The sequence below is a fragment of the Varanus komodoensis genome, unplaced genomic scaffold, assembly GCF_004798865.1.
Source record: "Varanus komodoensis strain SLA01 unplaced genomic scaffold, ASM479886v1 scaffold2, whole genome shotgun sequence".
NCBI classification, from domain to species: Eukaryota; Metazoa; Chordata; class Lepidosauria; order Squamata; family Varanidae; genus Varanus; species Varanus komodoensis.
Window position 1 is genome coordinate 2099706 of NW_025335568.1, and position 20002 is coordinate 2119707.

The 20002-nt window shown below is 57.5% G+C and overlaps 1 protein-coding gene across 1 annotated transcript; it reads left to right on the forward strand.

The window, feature by feature from the left end:
* Positions 1-2191: 2191 nt before the first annotated feature.
* On the forward strand, positions 2192-8791 carry LOC123022606 (CD209 antigen-like protein C). Its single transcript, XM_044428459.1, has 5 exons — positions 2192-2342; positions 4545-4631; positions 5902-6062; positions 8405-8508; positions 8626-8791. The coding sequence occupies exons 1-5, from the start codon at positions 2192-2194 to the stop codon at positions 8789-8791; spliced, it is 669 nt and encodes a 222-aa protein (XP_044284394.1).
* Positions 8792-20002: the final 11211 nt, after the last annotated feature.

Consider the following 20002-nt stretch of genomic DNA (forward strand, 5'->3'; position numbering starts at 1 on the left):
GAATCCAGTCAAATGACTCTTTACTTCTTTCGAATCTTCTGTGAAATCTGCTGTTACTTCAAATAAAGGTTGGATATCATCCATTGATAAAAATTCTCAAAATCCTCAAATTATGCAACAACAAGCCATCCCATAGGAGAACAATTTGGTGAGCCTGGAAGAAGATTCCACAGTGTTTCTGGGCATCTTTTGCATCTTTATTGACTGAGATTCATAGCAAGGAACCGCAATACAAAGTTCTCAGTAAGCGCTGCAAAGTTTTTGAAAGCTTCACCGATCACATCAGAATAGTGGTCAATGTTGCTGGAAGGAGTGTGGCCAGGTTGGTCCTTACCTTCCCCTGTGTGGAAAATAGTCAACCGTGCTGATGACTGTCAGGAATCTCTTCATTTGAGATCACTGGCAATGCCTCCAGCATTTCTTCATATGTTTGTGCCCCAGAACACCAGATTCTTGCAAAAAGATCTTCTTAAGCAATTGTGCAGGTGTCCAGTCACATACAGCCCTATGGTCTCCAAAGCAACCAGCTGAACAGTTTCAGGTTGGTCAAATTTGGGAGACTATGTGCAAATTCACCCAGCAAGAACAGCAAGCAAGGAATCCCAATTTTAAGGAAAATGTGGCACGTATTGGTTCATTCGTGAGCTAAGTGGCCTCCGGGGGACGGAGGAGCACAGGAAGGCCAGGAGGAACGTTGTCCACGGGGTCGCGATGGGTCGGGCGCGACTTCGCGACTTCATGACTAGCAAGCGAGCGAGTGAACAAGCAAGCAAGTTGTTCATTTATTTCTTACATTAAGCTCCTCATACGACACTTGCCTAAATCTTTTCACATGAATACCAATGAGATAACACAATCGCGCACATTCCTGTTGCAAGCTGCATTAACTTGCATCTTCATTTTTACATTAGAGACCGAGTTCCCGCTTAGCCTGTTTCACTAAGTATGTTTCACAGGCAAATCAATTATAGACCAAGAAGGGTAACTAATCACTGGGGTTTTTTTAATGATACAATGTTGTTCTTCTTTTTGATGCCTTGCAACATTGTTTTGAAAAAGTCATGGTGTTTTTTTGAAGTCATGCACACACGAGGGAGGGCATTTTCCGAGACTTATTGCTGCACTGCAAGAGTTGTGCTGGTTCCAAACTCCGGTCTCAGAAGAAACTCTTTCACTGGCTGTGAAGAGGGGGGCTGCTGGCCTGGGAAAGCCAAGGGGCGCCTGCCCCGATCGCCTCTCCGCCCGTGGAGAAGGGCTGCCCAGCCCTGCAGTAGCCGCGGCATCACAATCCGCCCCCTCCAGCTCCGGGGCGCAGGGCCATTGTGAGTGCTGGCCAGGCCTGGGGGCAGCCAATCAGCGGGTGGCTCCAGGCCCGGGGGGGGGGAGCAGGGCCCCTGGGGGAGGCAGCGAGGGGCACGGGAGGCCAGGCGGGCTGGAGCGAGAGCAAGGGAAGCTCTGGAGGGGTTGCCCGACCTCTAGGAAGTGCCCGAAGGAGAAGGTACAGTACAAGCTCTTCTGGAGTGCCCCCTGCGCTGCAGCAGGGCATCCTCCGGGGGGCAGGTGGGGCTGGGGAATCCCCGAGTGTTGCAAGTCAGCCCCCCAGATCTGCAGGTTCCCTGCTTGCCTTGCTTCCCATGGCAATTGCACCTTCTAGCTTTTGGGATACTCAGTGGCGAAAGATCCCAGCTGCGGAAGACCCGAGTCTTGCCTGTCTCACAGTGGCTCATGGCCCACCGGGTTGTGCGGCTCGACCTCGAGACGTAGCCTCTGTCTCGAGGTCCGGCGCTTTTCCGCTTGCTGCGCCCGTGGCGACTTTTACCAGGTCAGCGTGAACCTCGGCACATTTGCGGGCTTGCGCAAGTCGATGCCGCATGTCGGGCTCCGAGCGTGAGGCGGGGTAGCGTGTGGAAGCCCGAGGCTCCTCCTGGGTCTGGGAGCTCCGTGCAGTCGCCCGTAATTTAAAGCGCGTTAGCCGCTGCGTTTGTGCACCGTCCTCTGCGTGCAAGCGGGTCCTGAGTCGCTCCGAGATTCCCATGCGAGGGACTGGTCTGAATTAATTCACGTTATTGATTGACCTGCGTGGCTTAGGCATGGGCAGGAAGGAGCCGCGAGGCAAGAAAGCAGAGCTCGTGGCTCTCTGTCCCCGGCAGTGCCACCTTTGTGGCTCTTCCCCGCTCGTACTCGCCAAGCCATGGCCCCCAAGGGCAAAGCCGCTGCTGCAGATGGCAAAAAAAGGGAACCGGCACCCCGTCTCAAAAATCTGCGCCTGAAGATCGTGTGGGCCATGCTTGGGACTGTAGCACTCATCTCCCTCGTCATGCTGATCGTGATGAGCTACCTCTGTAAGTTCCGCTCTCCGTGTGAACGCGCACCTTCCGAGAATCACCCTGGGATAAGCCATACGTTGGCTGGCTGGTGGGGATCGGGCCCAAGAAACTCCCCTCACAGCTGGGCTGAAACCTCTGGCCCCAGCCGTGGTGTGCTATGCACATCTGGATCCCCCCACGTGTGGGGTGGTGGAGCCCCCGTCTCATGGGGGGGGGGTCCATGTGAATGTCTGTGTGCTCTGTTGACACTTGGCCAGCAAGGCTGAGTGACTGGCAAGCCCAGAGTTGGGGAGGGGAGGGGAGGGGAGGGGCGGCTAGCCCGCACTGAGAGCTCAGACTGAGCACCCCCAGAACACCACACTTCTCCCACAAAACCAGCTTTCTCTCCAAAAAAGCAACCTTTGCACAGAAGTTGACTGACCTCTCCCTTGGCCAAGCAATTCCCTTCACCAGTCCTCGTGGCCCTCCTGATGCCCCCATGGCAGATCCTTTGGGGCTTCTCCTCCCCTCCCTCCCGAGACTGAAGGTTGTGCGTGTGTGAATCAGTTTGTTGCTGATGGATTCTTCACAGCTTCAGCTTATTGATCTGCTACCTTCGCACGCATCCCTTCTTGCCAATTTCAGATTCTTCAGTGAGGAAGGAACACCCTCTTGAGGAGCCGATGAAAAATCTGAAGCTTGCGATGGCAACTGGGCTTAATTATCCAAAGGCCATTTATGCACACCGTAAGTGGGAGGGCAAAAATCAGTAATTTCTGATCAGTTTGGACACAGACTGCCATCTAAACATCACCAAAGAGAAAATGGAGGCACGGAAAAGTGGCTGGGGTACGCAGCGATCCTGGTGGGAGTGGATACGTTGACCATAGGGCACATTTCATTCTGGCCCAGAGGCTACTCACTGCTGAGAAGCGGGCTCCCCTGCTCGTTTTCTGCTAGCATGGGCTACCAGACAGCATACTCTCAGATTCCAGCACCCGACTCACATCCCAGTTCTGGGCAGCCTTCCTGGAGCTCCTGGGAATACATGGAGGCTATCTGTGGTGTACCACCCTCAGACAGGTGGGCAGGCGAGTCCGTGGAGCGTAGAGCACATCTCTGGTGTTTTCGCATGATTGCCTAAACATGATGTTTCCAAAGCATGAAAGCTTCAGTTTTGTCACTTTTGCTTCTGGGGAAAGGTGTTTTCTTGGGCCCCCTCAGGAGGACTGGATAGATGTGTCGCCCCTTGCGGAGCCTGCATATAATGCTGCTCGCCATGCCTCGGCAAGCCGGAGCCCCTTCTTCGCCATACATGGCTACCATCCCCAAGACCGTCCACACGCTCCTTCCGTATCTCTCGTCCCGTCCACCAGCAAGCATGGAGTGGCCATCCAAGAGACCCAGGCAGCACTCCTGCAGCATTTGGAAAAGGTTAAGGCTTTTTCCTTCTTCAAGCAACAAGCGGGTTGGAGCGCTATCATCATCATCCTCATCATTTTAAACGAGCAGGGGAGCCCGCTTCTCAGCAGTGAGTAGCCTCTGGGCCAGAATGAAATGTGCCCTATGGTCAACGTATCCACTCCCACCAGGATCGCTGCGTACCCCAGCCACTTTTCCGTGCCTCCATTCTTGCTTTGATCTAGGACCCATCTGTCTGTCTGTCTTCCTTCCTGTCCTGGGCTTGCGCAAGCTCTCCTCCGGGACCAGGTTTCAAGCATATCCATTTTCCCCGTCAGTTTTCTTTGCTGTCCAGCTATCACACCCATGCAGGCGTTTCTGGCACGGTGATATTCTGAAAGGAACCACACTTTTCTTCTGTGTAGAAAACAGTGAAAGAAGCAGCCCTGTGAGCTTCGAAGCTGCCGCTTTCCCCCATATTAGCTCTCGCCTGCCAGGTCGGTTCTGTGGTGAGAGCCTTCTTTTCTTTCCCTTCCCATCAGAGAGGCTGGGGCATACATGGAACAGGTCCTTCTTGGTTGCAGACGTATCTCCTTGGTGCCCAAAAGACACCTTTGGCTCCTCTTCATCGATATATTGTGCCTTGTTAAATATTGGCTTGTTGACTTCACAAGACGTCAGGGACTCCTTTTCCCTTCGTGTTATATACCTGTGTTAAAGGTGATCTGTCAGCTTCCCCGTGTGTCCCACCTTGCCAGACAGGTAGCAAGCAAACCAAGAAAACGCCTTTGTGGGTTGGGGTGAAGAAAATCCTAATTGTTGCTGTTGTCTTTTTAGCCATGAAAATAGCAGACTATGTAGTAAAATTGCCGGATTACTTACAGAGAGCTGAGGAGTCCATTAAGAATCAGAAAACACAGTACAGTAAGTACCTCCATTTTGCATATGGGGTCACGGCATTTTCCTAGAACGTGAGAAGGAGCAAACATCTACAACTGAAATTGCGGTACGCTTGCGTTGGTTTGTGCACCTCCAGAAAGTCTCACGGGCCCCGTCCCTCAGTGCTGGGAAAAAGCATGGCTTTTCCTCACTTGAACCAGGAACCCTGCTTTCCGTGCAATCTTCAGGTACATGTTGCCCCTTCTTTATGGGATGTCTCCCTCTCCCAGCTTATCAGAATGGGCAGGAGGGGACCAACCAAGGAGGCCAGGGAGCCAGTGAAGGCCTCCCATGAGGAAGAGTGGTCCTGGGCCACTTGAGAGACCAGTCCTGAAGGAACTTTCCCTGGACCTGAAAGGCCTTAACGACTCCACGCTGGTGGCGAGGATTCTCTTCCTAGGCAAGGTCCAAGGGCCGGTCCTGCTTGGCTGAGGCCGAATGCCTGGGCCCATTTTGGATGGGCCCAGGCAGGCTTTGGAGCAGAAGCAGCCTCGGTCAACTACTTATTATTATTATTATTATTATTATTATTATTATTATTATTATTATTATTACATTTCTATGCCGTATTCTATTATAACATTTCTCTGTAACTTTATACGGAGCTATGCTGGGAACGAGGCCGAGGGGCCTGGCCCTCTGGATCTTCCTTGGTCTCTCAGGAGCTTTTGGACAGCACGGTATCCCTCGGGAATGACCGCCTCGCTTGGGAAGGGGGGCGCTGCATCGCAGTGGTTCCTTGATGTGATTCCAGAAGGTGGAGCTTGGGGAACACTGCTTGGCCCCAAGGGCTCTCCAGCATGGAGTTGGTCCGGGGTTGGTTTCTCCCCTGCTTTTCCCTGAAGCCAAGGCGTGGGGTCATCTGGCGCTTGGGAGTGATGTGCCGACAACACACTGTTCTGCGCCGCCTTTGAATTTCCATCAGGGGATGCTATGGATGGACCGAATCCACGCTTGAGGGCTAGTAACCTGATAGTCAGTCCTGAGGCCTGCTTGTGGCTGCCTCCTCCCAGCAGGGGGAGGGTGCCCGGCCTGCATGGTGCTTCTGCTTGCTGAAGGGCAGGTGCATAACCTGAGGGTGCTGCTAGATCCATCTCGGGCTCCCATCCTTTCATCAGAGGGCTCAGGAGCGCCTTGGTCCAGCCCCACAACAGCCCCGTGGGGTGTGCAGGGAGGTGAACTTGGCTCTTTCTGGGGCATTCGGAGCACAGACCTGCCGCCTGACCGCCCTCTTTTTGCCCTCGCTCCTGGACAGAATCGCTCTTCAGGAAAGGCGGGAGGTCTGCCAGCGGCTGGCAGCTCTTTGGGAAGAGCCTTTACTACATTTCCAAAGGAGAGAAGTCCTGGTACGACGCAGAGAACTTCTGCCTGTCCAGGGACGCCCATTTGACCTCCATCGTGAACGAGGAAGAGCAGGTTGGCTCCTTTCCTCTTCCCCTCCCGATATCTGGGGGTGGTCCGGTTCCTCCTCCGCACATTCCAAGGCCACAGGCCTTGCATCTCTCTGGGATGGGTCATGGGGGCTGCGCTCGCAGGCTGGCCTCCCCCAAGCACCTGCCTTCTGTCTCGGGTCGAGCTCGGTCCAACCGCCGGGGTGCCTGCTGGGAAGCAGGGGGCACAGCTTCTCTGCGGGCCGGTTCTGCCACAGCCCGGATGTGTCTTGAGATGGAGAGGAAGCGCATTCTCTGGCGGTGCCTTCAGATTGTGCTGCAAAAGGGATCCGCTCCCCACGGACCCGACGGGGCAGCCTCTGGCCTTCGAGGCCGCCACGCATTTCCTCCTCCCGGGGGAGGCCTCACCCCAGAGGTGTCTCCAGAAGGCGTCTCTCTTGAGCCCAGTGCTGCCCTCTCTTTCTCGGGCCGATCTCCGTGTTGCTTGGTGTGCAATCCCTCCTGAGTCTCCACCTTCCAGAAACCAACCGTTGAACCATGAGGTTCGGCAGGTCTTGCCACGTGAGGGTTAGTGGCAGGAGGCTGGCAGGCGCCTTCCCTGCTAGGAAGCAGGGCCCCCAGAGAGGGCCTCCTGAGCAGACTATGACCCAGGTGATGCCCCTCCCTCTCGCCACCCAGGTGGGCAAGGCTTTTCCTGGCCCTTCCCCAGCGCCTTCCGCTCCATGGCCCTTCCTTGACCTGCCCTGCTTTCCTCCTCCCCGGCTCCTTGGCTGGGCGCTCTCCACTCATTCTCAGCCACCTCCACCTCGCACTCCCTGGCTTCCCGGTCTTCTCCTCGCCCCCCCTTGCCCAACGGCCGGGGCATCACTGCTTTGAGCGAGGCCCATTTGTGCTGCCCTTGGGGCCTGGGCGCTTGCAGGAGAACCAGCCATCGCTCGAGCGACTGGGCGGCCGTTGGTGAAGAGGCAGCGCCTCCTGCGCCTCCTGCTCCGCTGGGGCCAGTTCAGGCAGGCGCTTGAGGTCCTTTGCAACCACTCTCTGCTACAGCAGGGTGGAGCGAACTCTGCATCTCCGCCAGATTTCCTGCACGGATTCGGCTCTCTCCTGTAAATCGGTGAAGGGTTAGTCATCCCTGCACACAGCCTTAACCTCCCCTGTCAATGCCCCGGCCAACGTCGGTTTCCCACAGTTGTGTACAGATGTGTTTGCAGATGTAGGTGTTCCAGTCAGTGGCACCAATACAAGTTCCCTCCGGGAAACCTCGATGCAACACCAGGGTGTCCTGCAGCAAGCACAGTCTGAGTCTGTCCCGAGCTTCGGGTGCTGTGAGCGCGAAGGGAAAGCCCCACGGCATGTGCAGAAGGACCTCGCGATGCCTCCAAGGGCAAGAGAGGGATCACAGCATAATCTTTGCTCAACCAAATTCTAGCACACAAACATAGAAACAGAGCGAGTCAGAAGGGGCCTTCTGGGCCACCTAGTCTGACCCCGGCTCCAGCCGGCTCCGCTCACGACATGCCCGCCATGTGCACATCCAGCCTGTCTTTGAACACCGATGGGCCCTCAACGACCTCTTGTGAAAGCCCATTCCTCAAGTCGCTGGCACTTTTGCTAGCGAGCTGCAATTGCATCCCTTTCTTTTCCGAATTGTCTCCACGAGGGGCACATGACCCGTCATTTCCCCTGCTGTGAGTTAGCTAAGAACTCACTCCAGAAACCCTTATGTATAATTATTTTTTCATATCAGCTTTACATGCTGTGTACAAACAAACATTCACGGGTCAGCCTACAATAAAATTATTGATAGAAGAAATCTAAACATGGTGGAAAAGACAGGAGAGCAGCATAAGACAAATTCAATAATCCCCAAAGGGGCTGGTCTGGCTGAAGGTGTTGGGCTGCAGACCTTCCCTGTGCTCCCAGGCTCCAGAGCGCTAGGAAATTGTGGCCGTTGGCTGCGCAGGCAGGATGTCCATGGACCAGTATCCTCGCCTCTGTCCCTGCTCCGCTTCCCCACTTCCCTGGAGCTGGAGGTCCTCCGGCCCTCAGCTCCAGGCTTGCTTGTCTCCTGGGACAGGTGTGGACAGGTGTGCTCCTGAAGCCATTGTGCAAACGAAGCTAACGCGGCACATTTCATGCGCGCAACCTGTGACCATCCACGCTGGATGATACTCCGATGCAGCTTTCATGAAGGGTTTCGGGAAGTGAGCTCTGGTGCCACGGAAGGCGTGGCAGCCGGTGGCAACAGCCAGGAGGTCCCGGCAGCCCCAGGGAGGTGCACAGGGGCTGGGGAGAGCGCCACCTCCCCAGGGAGAGGCGGCCACATCCCACACGTGGCCTCGTGCGCCTGTCTCTTCCCCTGGGCAGGAGTTCATCACCTCGCAGCTGGATGAGCCAGCCTGGATCGGCCTCACGGACGAGCACGAGGAGGGCACCTGGGAGTGGACGGACGGCTCCACGCTGCTGGCAGAGTGAGTGCGGGGGCCGAGATCCATGGCCCCCTGTCCCCAGCATTCCCGCTGCGGGGGCTCCCCTCCCTTCCCCCCCCGCATCCTCCCTGGGGCGTGATGGAAGCCCTCTGCGCGCAGGTACTGGTCCGAGGGCAAGCCCAGCCGCGCACGGCACTACGGGGAGGTGGAGCACGACTGCGCGGCCATCGTGCCCTCGGTGCACGGGGACAACTGGAGCGACGCCGACTGCCACGGGAGGAACCGCTGGGTCTGCAAGGAGAGCCTGGACGCCAGGGGGGGCTGAGGCGGGCCTGCCCTTCCGGCCCGTGCCCTGGCGGCCTCTTGGCAAATCTAAAGCCATGCGATGAACAAGGAGCTCTCTTTCCTCTCTTCCTTGGGCCCCAGAGAGACGGAGGGGCGGCCAGCCCTGAGGCGGGGCAGCAGCCCGGCCGGTCTTGCCGGGAGAACTCTCCGGGCTCTGGGAAGGGCTGAGGCAGGATGCATGGGGCAGGGTGGATGCCGGGGGGCATTCCTGGGCAGGGCGGTTGCCCCATTGCAGGGAACCAGTCCCTGAGGGCAGGGCGTCCTGGGCTGCCAGCCCCCCTGAGGGAACGTCTCCCCCTCCCACCGGCTGCCCTGGCCTCGCTCTCCGGAAAGGGCGGTCCCTGCCAGGTGGGCAGTGGGGAGAGGGAGCCTCTTTCCCAGTGCAGAGGAGGAACCCGACGCCATGCATTCCCACGGGCCGGTGTGCCGTGCACCATCCGATCAGTCAGTGGGAAGCAACTCACCCACCTCTGCCCCTCCAGCACTCCACCGGAGACTGAGCACTGGGTCATGCTGCTGGAGAGAGATCTGGCAGAGCAAAGCAACCCTTTCTGTGCCCTGGTTCTCTGCCGCACATCCAGCACCACAGTGGCAAGCAGAATGCGGCCCGGTGCTGCTTGCAGTGCTCCTCTCGGCGAAGAGGTGAGGTGCATCACAGGAGGACCGTGTGCCAGGGCGGGATGCTCCTTCCACGACGAGGAACGGAAGTGCCGTGCGGAGCAGAGCTCTGGTTTCTGGCGTGGGCTATGCTGCAGGCTTCGATTCCACGGTTCTGCGGTCCGTGGGGGTTCTGCTCCATCCCCGCTGTGCTCTTCTGTAGCTGCTCGGCGCTCCAGGTGGCAGCTGTGCTGAAGAGCACCTTCCTTCAGCTTTGGCTGATTCATCGGCTGCAGCCTTACCTGGATGAGCAGCGCCTCGCGATGGCAGCCCGTGCTCTGGTAACCTCAGGACTGGACTATTGTAACGTGCTCTACGGGGGCGGCCCTTGGAGACAGTCTGGATGCTGCAGTTGTTCCAAAATAGAGCAGCCAGGCAGGTATGCACACATAACACAGGTCCTCTTCCACCTACACTGGCTACCAATTGACATCCGGGCCCAATTGAAGGTGTTGGTGATGACTTAAAAAGCCCTAAATGGCATAGGACCTGGACAGCTGCAGGAGCGACTCCTTCCATATGTGCCTGCCCGCCCCTTGAGATCTGGGGCAGAGGCCCTTCCTTGGGAGCCCTCCTTGAAGGAGGCAGGAGGGCAGCGACTCAGAGAAGGGCCTTCTCTGTGGTGGCACCCCGACGGTGGGACATGCTCCCCAGAGACATGTGCTTGGCACTGACACGTCATTCTTTCTGGCACCAGGCCAAACCCTTTTTACTCTCCCAACATTTCAAGGTTTAATTGTTATTTTGCTGGGGTTTTATAGAGGATGTGATGCTGTGCTTTGTACTGTAGGGCCGTCCTGAGACTTTATGTAATAGGGATGGGATGGAAGAGCTTTAAATGCACAGATGTACACAAGGTGTGTCAGGGAGCCGTGTGGGCGGAATCGGCACTGGCGCTGGGAACCTGGTGCAGCAGGATGCCCGCCCTAACCACGTGGCCGCACCACGTGGTGGTCTGTGCCGCTGGAGGATCCACGGGGCCGGGAGGGCGCGCCTGCCTGGTTCTCCCCCAGAGCCACAGGTCTCAGTGCTGCTTCACGCTGGCCTCCCGGCCGCCACCGGCACTCCCACAGCCCTTCCTGCGGTGCAGTCCCAGAGGGGCAAAGCCGGGGCTAGGAAGGGTCCCGTTAGTACTGCTGCTCAGTATTCCCCTGCTGGTCCCCTCGCCTCACGTGAGGAGAAGCGCCCTGCCGTGAATGTCCAGGGGCGTAGCCCCCCAACACACAGCCGTGCCATCACAATCCGCCGCCTCCAGCGCCGGGTGTGCAGGGACCATTGTGAGTGCTGGCCAGGCCTGCGGGCAGCCAATCAGCAGGCGGCTGCAGGCACAGGGCCTGGGGGGGGGAGCAGGGCTCCCGGGGGAGGCAGCGAGGGGCATGGGACGCACAGATGAGCTGCAGTGCAGGATCCAAGAGACACCGACTCGGAGGAAGCTCACGGGAAGCTCTGCAACGGTCGCCTGGCCTTCTAAGAGGAACCCGAAGGAGGAGGTACGGCACTTGTTCTCTGGGTGCCCCCTGTATTTCATCCGGGCATCCTCTGGGGGCAGGTGGGCCTGGGGTATCCCCGCGTGCTGCAGCTGCAGCGATTTCCTGCTTGCCCCGCTTCCCACGGCAATTTCTAGCTTTTTGGATGAAAGATCCAGGCCTGAGTCCTTCCCATCCTGCACTGGCTCGTGCCCCGCAAGCATGGCAGGCGAAGGCACTGAATGCGCAGGAACAGTGTTGCGCAACATCGCAAGCTGTGGCTGCCTAAGGCGCCCCTCCACGTAGACGCACGTTTCCTTGGTCCTCCAGGCTGGAATCTAGCTGGGACCGCCAAGCTGCCCCCCCCCCCCCCGTTCTGGGGCTGCAGCGTGTGCGGAAGGCATCCATGCTGGGCTGGCCCAGGACCCCCACGGGGAGATGCGGGGCCGCCTGGCCCACCCCTGTGAGGGTCCGGATCTGTGCCGTGACGTGTGGCCTGGCATTGCAGAAAGGCATCCCGTAGGCATTTGGCGGCGTCTGGACAGAAATGCTGGCGGGGCAGTCGGGGCGCTGCGGCCTGCCTCCGTCTCGAGGTCCGGCACTTTTCCGCTTGCTGCACCCGTGGCGATTTTTACCGGGTCAGCGTGAACCTCGGCACATTTGCGGGCTTGCGCAAGTCGATGCCGCATGTCGGGCTCCGAGCGTGAGGCGGGGTAGTGTGTGGAAGCCCGGAGGCTCCTCCTGCGTCTGGGAGCTCCGTGCAGTCGCCCTTAATTTAAAGCGCATTAGCCGCTGCGTTTGTGCACCGTCCTCTGCATGCAAGCGGGTCCTGAGTCGCTCCGAGATTCCCATGCGAGGGGCTGGTCTGAATTAATTCACGTTATTGATTGACCTGCGTGGCTTAGGCATGGGCAGGAAGGAGCCGCGAGGCAAGAAAGCAGAGCTCGTGGCTCTTTGTCCCCGGCAGTGCCACCTTCGCGCCTCTTCCCCGCTCTTCACACAGCAAAGCTCAGGGAGCCAAGGTTCTGTTTGGATGCCAGGAAGCACTTCCTGACAGTCAGGACCCCGAGGGCGTGAAACGGGCTTCCACGGGAGGTGGTTGAGGCCCCACCGGGTGTTGAGGGTGTTCAAGGACAGGCTGGACATGCGCATGGTAGGCATGTCACAAGCAGAGCTGGCTGGAGCTGGGGTCGGACTAGATGGCCCACGATGCCCCTTCTGACTTGCTGTTTCTATGCTTCTATGTTTCCTTGCTCTTATCCTTCAAGCCATGGCCCCCAAGGGCAAATCTCCCACACCAAGCAAATCGCTTGTGGACAACAGGAGAAGGGCCATGGCTGGAGCTGGAGGGGAGGTGGCACCCCCTTTCAAAAATCTTCGCCTGAAGATCTTGTGGGTGATGATTGGGATAATCTCATTCGTCTGCCTCATCATGCTGATCACGATGACCTACCTCTGTAAGTTCCGCTCTCCGTGTGAACGCGCACCTGCTCCGTGAGCCGCTCCGGGGTCCCCACGCCCCACGCTCAGCTCTGCAGGCCCCCTTGGGTGCTCCACATGGGAAAGTTGCTTTGCAGTTGTTCTTTCCTTTCTGGTGTGAATTAAAAGCAACCCAGAAGTCTTGCCCAGAAAGCTTTGGCTATTGGTGCTACGTGGGCTTCTGCAAATGTGGTGGGGCAGTGGGAACCGGGGGAGGGTCAGTGGCACTTGGGCCCCTGTGGGCCATGCGCTGAGAGAGCTGCAGGGAGGTCCGGGGGCTGCAGGCGGAGGCTGCATCAATGCAGTCTTTGTACGCTCCATGCGCTGCATGGCTGGCTTTGCTCCTGCAAGCCTTCCGGGAAACACTCTGGACGCCTGTCCACAAGTCCTTTACATAGAGAGAAGGTGCTGCGTTCAGTCAAGGCTTCTCTTGCCCAAAGCCCTTCCCATGGGAGGTTGCCCAAACTCTGCTGCTGGGACCTCGTGGAGCCGCAGGCAGGTGCGCTGCAGCCCCGGAAAAGTCAGGCCCAGGCGCTGGCAGAAGGGAACGTCTCAGACTGAGCGTTGTACGTGTGTGGACCAGTTTTCTATTGGAGGATTCTGAGCAGCTTCAGACTATGGATCTGGTATCTTTTGCTTGTTGTTTAGTCGCAAAGTCGTGCCTGACCCATCACGTCCCCATGGACAGCATTCCTCCAGGCTCTCCTGTCCTCCACCATCCCCCGGAGTTCACCCACCGCCCCAGTGACTCCATCCAGCCACCTCATCCTCTGCCGCCCCCTCCTTCTTTTGCCGTCAATTGTTCCCAGCATCAGGCTCTTCTCCAGGGAGTCCTTCCTTCTCATTAGGTGGCCAAAGTATTTGAGTTTCATCTGCAGTATCTGGCCTTCTAAAGAGCAGTCAGGGTTGATCTCCTCTAGGACTGACCGGTTTGATCGCTTTGCGGTCCAAGGGACTCGCAGGAGTCTCCGCCAGCACCACAATTCAAAGGCCTCAGTCCTTCGGCGCTCATCCTTCCTTATGGTCCAGCTTTCACAGCCATGCATTGCAACTGGGACACCCATAGCCTGGACTCTACAAACATTTGTCGGCAGGGTGATGTCTCTGCTTTTTAGCAGGCTGTCTAGATTTGCCATGGCTTTCTCCCAAGGGGCAAGCCTCTTTTAATTTCTTGGCTGCAGTCCCTGTCTGTAGTGACCTTGGAGTCCAGGAAAATAAAATCCGTCACTACCTGCATTCTGGTATCTTAGCATGCATCAATTCCTACTAATTTCAGATGTTTCACTGGGAGTGGATAAGCAGCATCCTCTTGAGGATCAGATGAAGAAAATGAGGCATGCGATGGCCACTGGGCTCAAAAGCCCCAAGCTCGATTACGAAAACCGTAAGTGGAAGGGCAAAAATGAGGGATTTCCGACCGGTTCGGGAACAGACCACCATGTAAACATCTCCAGCAAGAAAAGGAAAGCACGGGAAAGAACACTTTGACATGGCAACATGGTCAGGGCTTGGGGGGCGTTTGTCACTTCTCTGTCCCACAGCGCCCAGTGCAAAAGTAAAGCAAGAACGACACTTTAGCCAAGCATCTTAGAATAGCAGAGTTGGAAGGGGCCACGAAGGCCATCGAGTCCAAGCCCTGCTCTGCGGGACGCCAGGCCACAATGTCCACTCGGCCAACTGTCCCGTTTCTTTGTGAAGTCTGCCTCCCTTGCCAGAAAGCAGCACCCTTCCCCTCGGGTTGGGATTCCCATCCATCGATGCGGTCATGGGGCCCAGCTGCCGAGTCCGTCTTGGCGCTGGCTTTTTCCGGCAAGGTTCTTGTTCTTCCTGCTGCTCTGACCTGGCTATAGGTGAGCTCAGGTAGGACCCTGCTTCACATGCCAGGACAAACGAAGGCTGCTACGTCATGCAAAGGGGGTATGCCACCTCCCTTCCCCGCAGCAAGAGAAGGTCCCCCGGATAACCCACGGGCTGTTCTGAAGGTGGTTGCACGCAGAGGTGGCTCTCGGCTGGGCAACTGACGGCATCCCTGGTAGGGGGATTGATGAGTGGCGGGTCCCACAAGGAAGCAGGCGGCCCCTCGCTCCTCTTGGAAGGCTCATGAATGCTGCCAGTGGCAGAAGTAGCGCAGGGGGGCACTGTGGCTGCTTGGCCGCCCCTCTTCCGAGCCGAGCTGAGCACAAAAACCCACATCCCAAGGATGAATCAACCTCATCGTGATGGATTTAGTCAGACTTGGGCAAGTCCGCGGAAAGCGAGGCCACGCTCACCAAGGCGGGCAGGCCAGTCCCCTTCCTCCTTTGCAGGAAGGGCCGTAGGGTTTTGTGGGTCCGCCTCGGGTCCCGCTGCCCCCGCCCCTTCCTCAGATCCTGGCTGCTTATGATGGTGGAAAAGCGCATCCCACCTGTTTTAGCTGACATCTTTGATACCTGTCAGAAATAGGACTTGCTTGTGAGAGTAAGGATTTAAACCAGGCCAAAGAGGAGACTTTCCACGGGGGTTTGGTGTGCATACCGCCGCCTTCCCTGCCCGAGCTCTCCCGCCAGGCACGTCCTAAATCCTTGTTTAGAAAGGAAGGAAGTCTGGCTACAAGCGATACCAGGAGGCATGCAAATCGCGTGTGCATTCGGGGCACCTAAAGCGTGGGAGGCGCCCGGCCAAGCAGCCAGCGGGGCCGTTTGGAGGGGATGCCAATTCAGACTCCACCATTTACACTCTCCCCCAGAATGGCTGGGAGGGGTGGGGGACCTCTGCCAGCCAAAAGGACTCCTGATCTAGCAGGAAGGGAAAGCTCCCGCCGTCCAGACCGTGGGGGTCCCAGGTGGAGGACTGAGCCGGGAGGAGATGGAGAGCAACCCACTGTGAGCCGGTGGGGCAGACTGGGGGTCGTTCACGTAGCCACCAGCCAACGGTGGCTCGTTGCCAGAGGGGTCAATGCGGTGTGTGACCCCCCCCCCCCCGCCATTGCCCTGGTCAGCCGGCAAGGCAAACTCGCTGCAGCAGAATTCTGACTGGCTCCTATTAGGAGAGCTGGCCCGATGGCCCCAGGCAGCGTCAAAATGCAGCCTCTGAGAGGAGGCCACGTCCCGAAAGGAAGCCTCGGGGCCAAGCAGGCCTCAAGCACATGCCCCTTCCCCCTCCTGGACCTTTACTGGGGATCCAAGTGCATAAGAAAAATATTTTGTGTGTGTCAAGCACGTGGAGACGCCGCATTTGTGCCCCATGGTGAGAAGGAGCCCCCCGGCTTCGCCTCTTTCCCCCATTTATCCAATGTTTGTTCAAACCCACTGAATGTCTTTGGTGGCCGCTTTTATTTTTGTTTTCTACCTAGTTATTGCATTCGTATGCTGCCCCATAGCTGAAGGCTCTCTGGGCAGCTCACAGTGCAATATGAAAAGATACAAAATACAGATAAAAATAAATAGCAATAACAAACAAAAAACCCATAAAACATAGTAAAATTAAAATGCAATACAAATCCTACCATATAAATAGGAAACAGGAGGAAAGCACAATATAACCAATAGCAATAACCAATGAAACAGTAAACCAGCTGCAAACTAATAGTCCAATCTAAAAACGTACTAAATAAAAAAGTCTTGACTTGGGGCCGAAAGCAAGATCGGGCGGGTGCCCGTCACACCTCCCTTGGAGGAGTATCCCAGGTGAGGAGCAATGAGCTAGAAGGCCTCTTTCTTCGCCAGCTCCCCCGCCACCTCCTTTGGGGGGTTCACGAAGGAGGGCCTCCCTGGGTGGCCTGAGCGGTCTGGCAGGTACACATGGAGACAGGTGTTCCTTCAGATATTCTGGGCCAGCCCCGGTCGGGTGAACGGGAGAAGCCAGGCGCCCAGCTCGGGGTTGTCTCCCTCTTGCGGCTGCAGCGGCGTGCAATGAAGAGCCCCTTGCCAGCCCCTGGTGGGCAGGAGCCCGGGAGCACGAAGTGGCTTCCCTCAGCTTTGTGTCGGGAGGAGGCGATGGCCGTTCGCTCTGAGCAGTGGCCGTGCCCAGGTCTGCACGGGTTGGAGCAGCCCCTTTGAGGGAGGGACGCTGGCCGGCCGAGTGATGCCACTGTCCAACTTGGGCTCGGTTGACGCCCGTCTGGGTGAAGCCACAGCCTGTGTCACTCCTAGGGGTGGTCACTGCCCTGCGGAGGGTCCGGACGCACTGCGCCCACCCTTCCCTCCAGGTGAGCCGCTTCCCTGCCTGCCCCCTTCTGTGGGGCAGAAACCTAGCAAGCAAAGGAACATAGAAACACAGAAACAGAGCGAGTCAGAAGGGGCCTCCCGGGCCATCTAGTCTGACCTCCAGCACCAGCTGGCTCCGCTCATGACGAAGGAGGTGCGCTCTTGGGCTGGGGGAAGACAATTCGAGCTGACGGTATTTTTAGCCCTGAAGGTTGCAGACGAAGTAGTGAAGTTGCCCGAACACATCAACAATGCTAAGGAGAACTTTGAGCAAAGGAAAGAAAAATACAGTGAGTACCTGCACTTCGCGCCCTCATTGATCATTTCATTTCTGCACTGCCCACAGCTGAAGCTCTCTGGGTGGCTTACACAATCCATAAGAACAAAGGGTAAACATGCGATGTAAACATCACAAAGCATGTTTAAAACAGCTAAGGGAAGCTAAAATGATAAAAACAAACAATACGAAGAATAATCAAGGTAATGACTCTGCACTCTGGGGACCACTTCACGCCCCTGGGTGGCCGAGGAAGTCCTTCAAAGCCATCTTCGCCTGGGGTCTCGACCAGGTCCCCAAAGCTTGGGGAATATTGCTGGCCCTCATGGATTTTCCAGCATGGGGCTCGGCAAGGGCTGGGTTTCATCCCCAGCTCTTTGGGTTTTCCCTGAAACCATGGCGTGGGTCACCTGGAGCCTGAGGTGTGCTCAACCTGGACAGTGCTGCTTGCCTGCTGGAGGGCAGGTGTATAATCTGGGGGTGCTGCTTGACCCATCTTGGTCCTTGGAGGCCCAGGTGGCCCGAAGAGCACCGAGTGCCTTCTGCCGTTCCAGCTGGTGGCCCAGAGATGCCGCTGTCTGGACGGGATTCCTTGCCAGGGTTTTGGGCACCTCCGAGCTAGATCCCCAGAGAAGGTTAGGGATCCTGCAGAAGGGGCTGCCCCCATCAAGCCCTCCCTGGTTCGGTGCTGGGCTACCTGGCCGAGGGCAAGCAGACCTGAATGCTGCATCCGTTGCTTCAGGCCACCTTTCAGAACCCCTGCCTTTCCTTTTCCGTGGAGCATTTCTGGTGGCAGCCCCGGCAGTGAGAAGGGCTGCTGCCTCGCCTGCGTGCTTGGGCCCTGCACCCTTGGCACTGGCTCCTCGGGAGTGGCACTTTCCCAGGCTCCCAGGACCCCCGCAAAGATTCCAGGGAACGGCGTGTCCCGCGCGCCCGGGCTCCCGGAGTGCAGCTTCCATGGATGGCTGCTTTCGTGGCCTCCAGTCGCTACCCTTTCCACCAGGAAATATTGACGTGTGTGTGTGTGGGGTGCGGGGGGGGGGTGGAGCAGTGGGGAGGGCCTCTGCTAACCCTGAACTGAACCCAAACTTCAGAGGGGCTTCATTGCAACCTTGGAGTCGCTCAGACATGACAAAACCGCGATGGTCCATGGTTGAACTTCCTGAATTCCGGTCTGCGAACGTCAGTAAAGTGCTCCAGGGGAGCAGCCTGAGGGTGGCGGTGGAGGGGGTACTGATCTCCAGCCGGGTGGGGGGGGGTCCTGGGGCAGGTGGTAAAGGCCCCTCTGGGTTGCCATCTTCCACCCGCACCAAGAAGTGCATTTGCTCTGGCTTGTTTTGGTTTTCAAGCAATTCTCCAGGGACCCCAGGGAGAGGATCTTCAACAGGGCAGGAACCGTAGGGTTCCAGAAATCCTCTTCCAAGGATTCCAAGGCAGCACCTTGGATCATGTCCTTCCAACCTCAGCAGTCTTCACGCAGAAGTAGTCCACCCAGTGTTCCCACTGGAAACATTTTGAGTCACTCCGTATCATCTCTGGGCTCCCATCCTTTCGTCAGAGGGCTCAGGAGCGCCTTGGTCCAGCCCCACAACAGCCCCGTGGGCTGTGCAGGGAGGTGAACTCGGCTCTTTCTGGGGCATTCGGAGCACAGATCTGCCGCCTGACCACCCACTTTTTGCCCTCGCTCCTGGACAGAATCGCTCTTCAGGAAAGGCGGGAGGTCTGCTGGCGGCTGGCAGCTCTTTGGGAAGAGCCTCTACTACATTTCCAAAGGAGAGAAGTCCTGGTACGACGCGGAGAACTTCTGCCTGTCCAGGGATGCCCATTTGGCCTCCATCATGAACGAGGAAGAGCAGGTTGGTTCCTTTCCTCTTCCCCTCCCGATATCTGGCAGTTTTATTGTATGTTGCAAATACCGCTCTGGGTTTTTCTATCCACACTTCCTCAACCTTCACAGTATGGATGTGGCGCTTTGCAGCTGGCGTCCGAAACCATCCTGCGTTCCGGAGGCAGCTCATTCGGATGGGAAGAAATGGCAGACCAGTTTGCTCGAAAGGAGCTTGGCTACCTGCACTTGCCCTTAAATGCTGTGTGGTCCTGGGGGGAGTGTTGGATGCTTCTGCTGTCCCCATAAGCGGCTGTGGGGGTTGGATGGATGTGCAGCCCAGAACATGCTCCAGATGTGCGAGGCGCTTCTCAGCAGAGGCGTTGGGGTGGAAAATGCTTCTTGAAGATAGAAATTGGGTGCCGTATGACGCATGCATGTAAAACAACTGGGCCTGCCTTGACAAAGAAGGCGAGCGTCCCAATTTTCGAAACTCTTGAGCTTAGAATGATGCTGCTGAAGGGGAGATGATCTGAGCATAGCTGGAGGAGATTTCACGACAACGCCGACCCCACGCGGCTTAGAGCTCTTTGCCAAGCCTATTTCATGGCAGTGAAGTTGGCAAAATGTTGGCATTTTGCCACCTAAATTGCTTCTTCGCAGTGTCACCCAACTGAGCTCTTCTGAGGGGTTTGGGGTCTTTTGCAAGGCAGCCCATCGAAGGAGATCGTTGGACCCTCAGTGTCTCACTGTGACAAATTCACACATCACGCTGAAGATGAAAGTGCTCGCATCTGCTGTGGGCTGAGCTCCGTTAGGGAAGGCGTGCCAGCCGGTGGCAACAGCCAGGAGGTCCCGGCAGCCCCAGGGAGGGGCACAGGGGCTGGGGAGAGCGCCACCTCCCCGGGGAGAGGCGGCCACGTCCGACATGTGGCCACGCGCGCCTGTCTCTTCCCCCGGGCAGGAGTTCATCACCTCGCAGCTGGATGAGCCGGCCTGGATCGGCCTCACAGACGAGCACGAGGAGGGCGCCTGGGAGTGGACGGACGGCTCTACGCTGCTGGGAGAGTTAGTGCGGGGGCCGAGATCCGGGGCCCCCTGTCCCCTGCATTCCCGCTGTGGGGGCTCACCTCCCCCTTCCCCCCCGCATCCTCCCTGGGGAGTAATGGAAGCCCTCTGCGCGCAGGTACTGGTCCGAGGGCAAGCCCAGCCGCGCACGGCACTACGGGGAGGTGGAGCAGGACTGCGCGGCCATCGTGCCCTCGGTGCACGGGGACAACTGGAGCGACGCCGACTGCCACGG

What these genes read in the sequence shown, in the direction of transcription:
- LOC123022606 (XM_044428459.1), top strand. Translation starts at nt 2,192, where the DNA reads ATGGCCCCCAAGGGCAAAGCCGCTGCTGCAGATGGCAAAAAAAGGGAA. An exon ending in GATCGTGATGAGCTACCTCT is followed by an intron (nt 2,343 to 4,544) that starts GTAAGTTCCGCT and finishes TTGTCTTTTTAG; the next exon opens with CCATGAAAATAGCAGACTAT. An exon ending in TCGTGAACGAGGAAGAGCAG is followed by an intron (nt 6,063 to 8,404) that starts GTTGGCTCCTTT and finishes TCCCCTGGGCAG; the next exon opens with GAGTTCATCACCTCGCAGCT.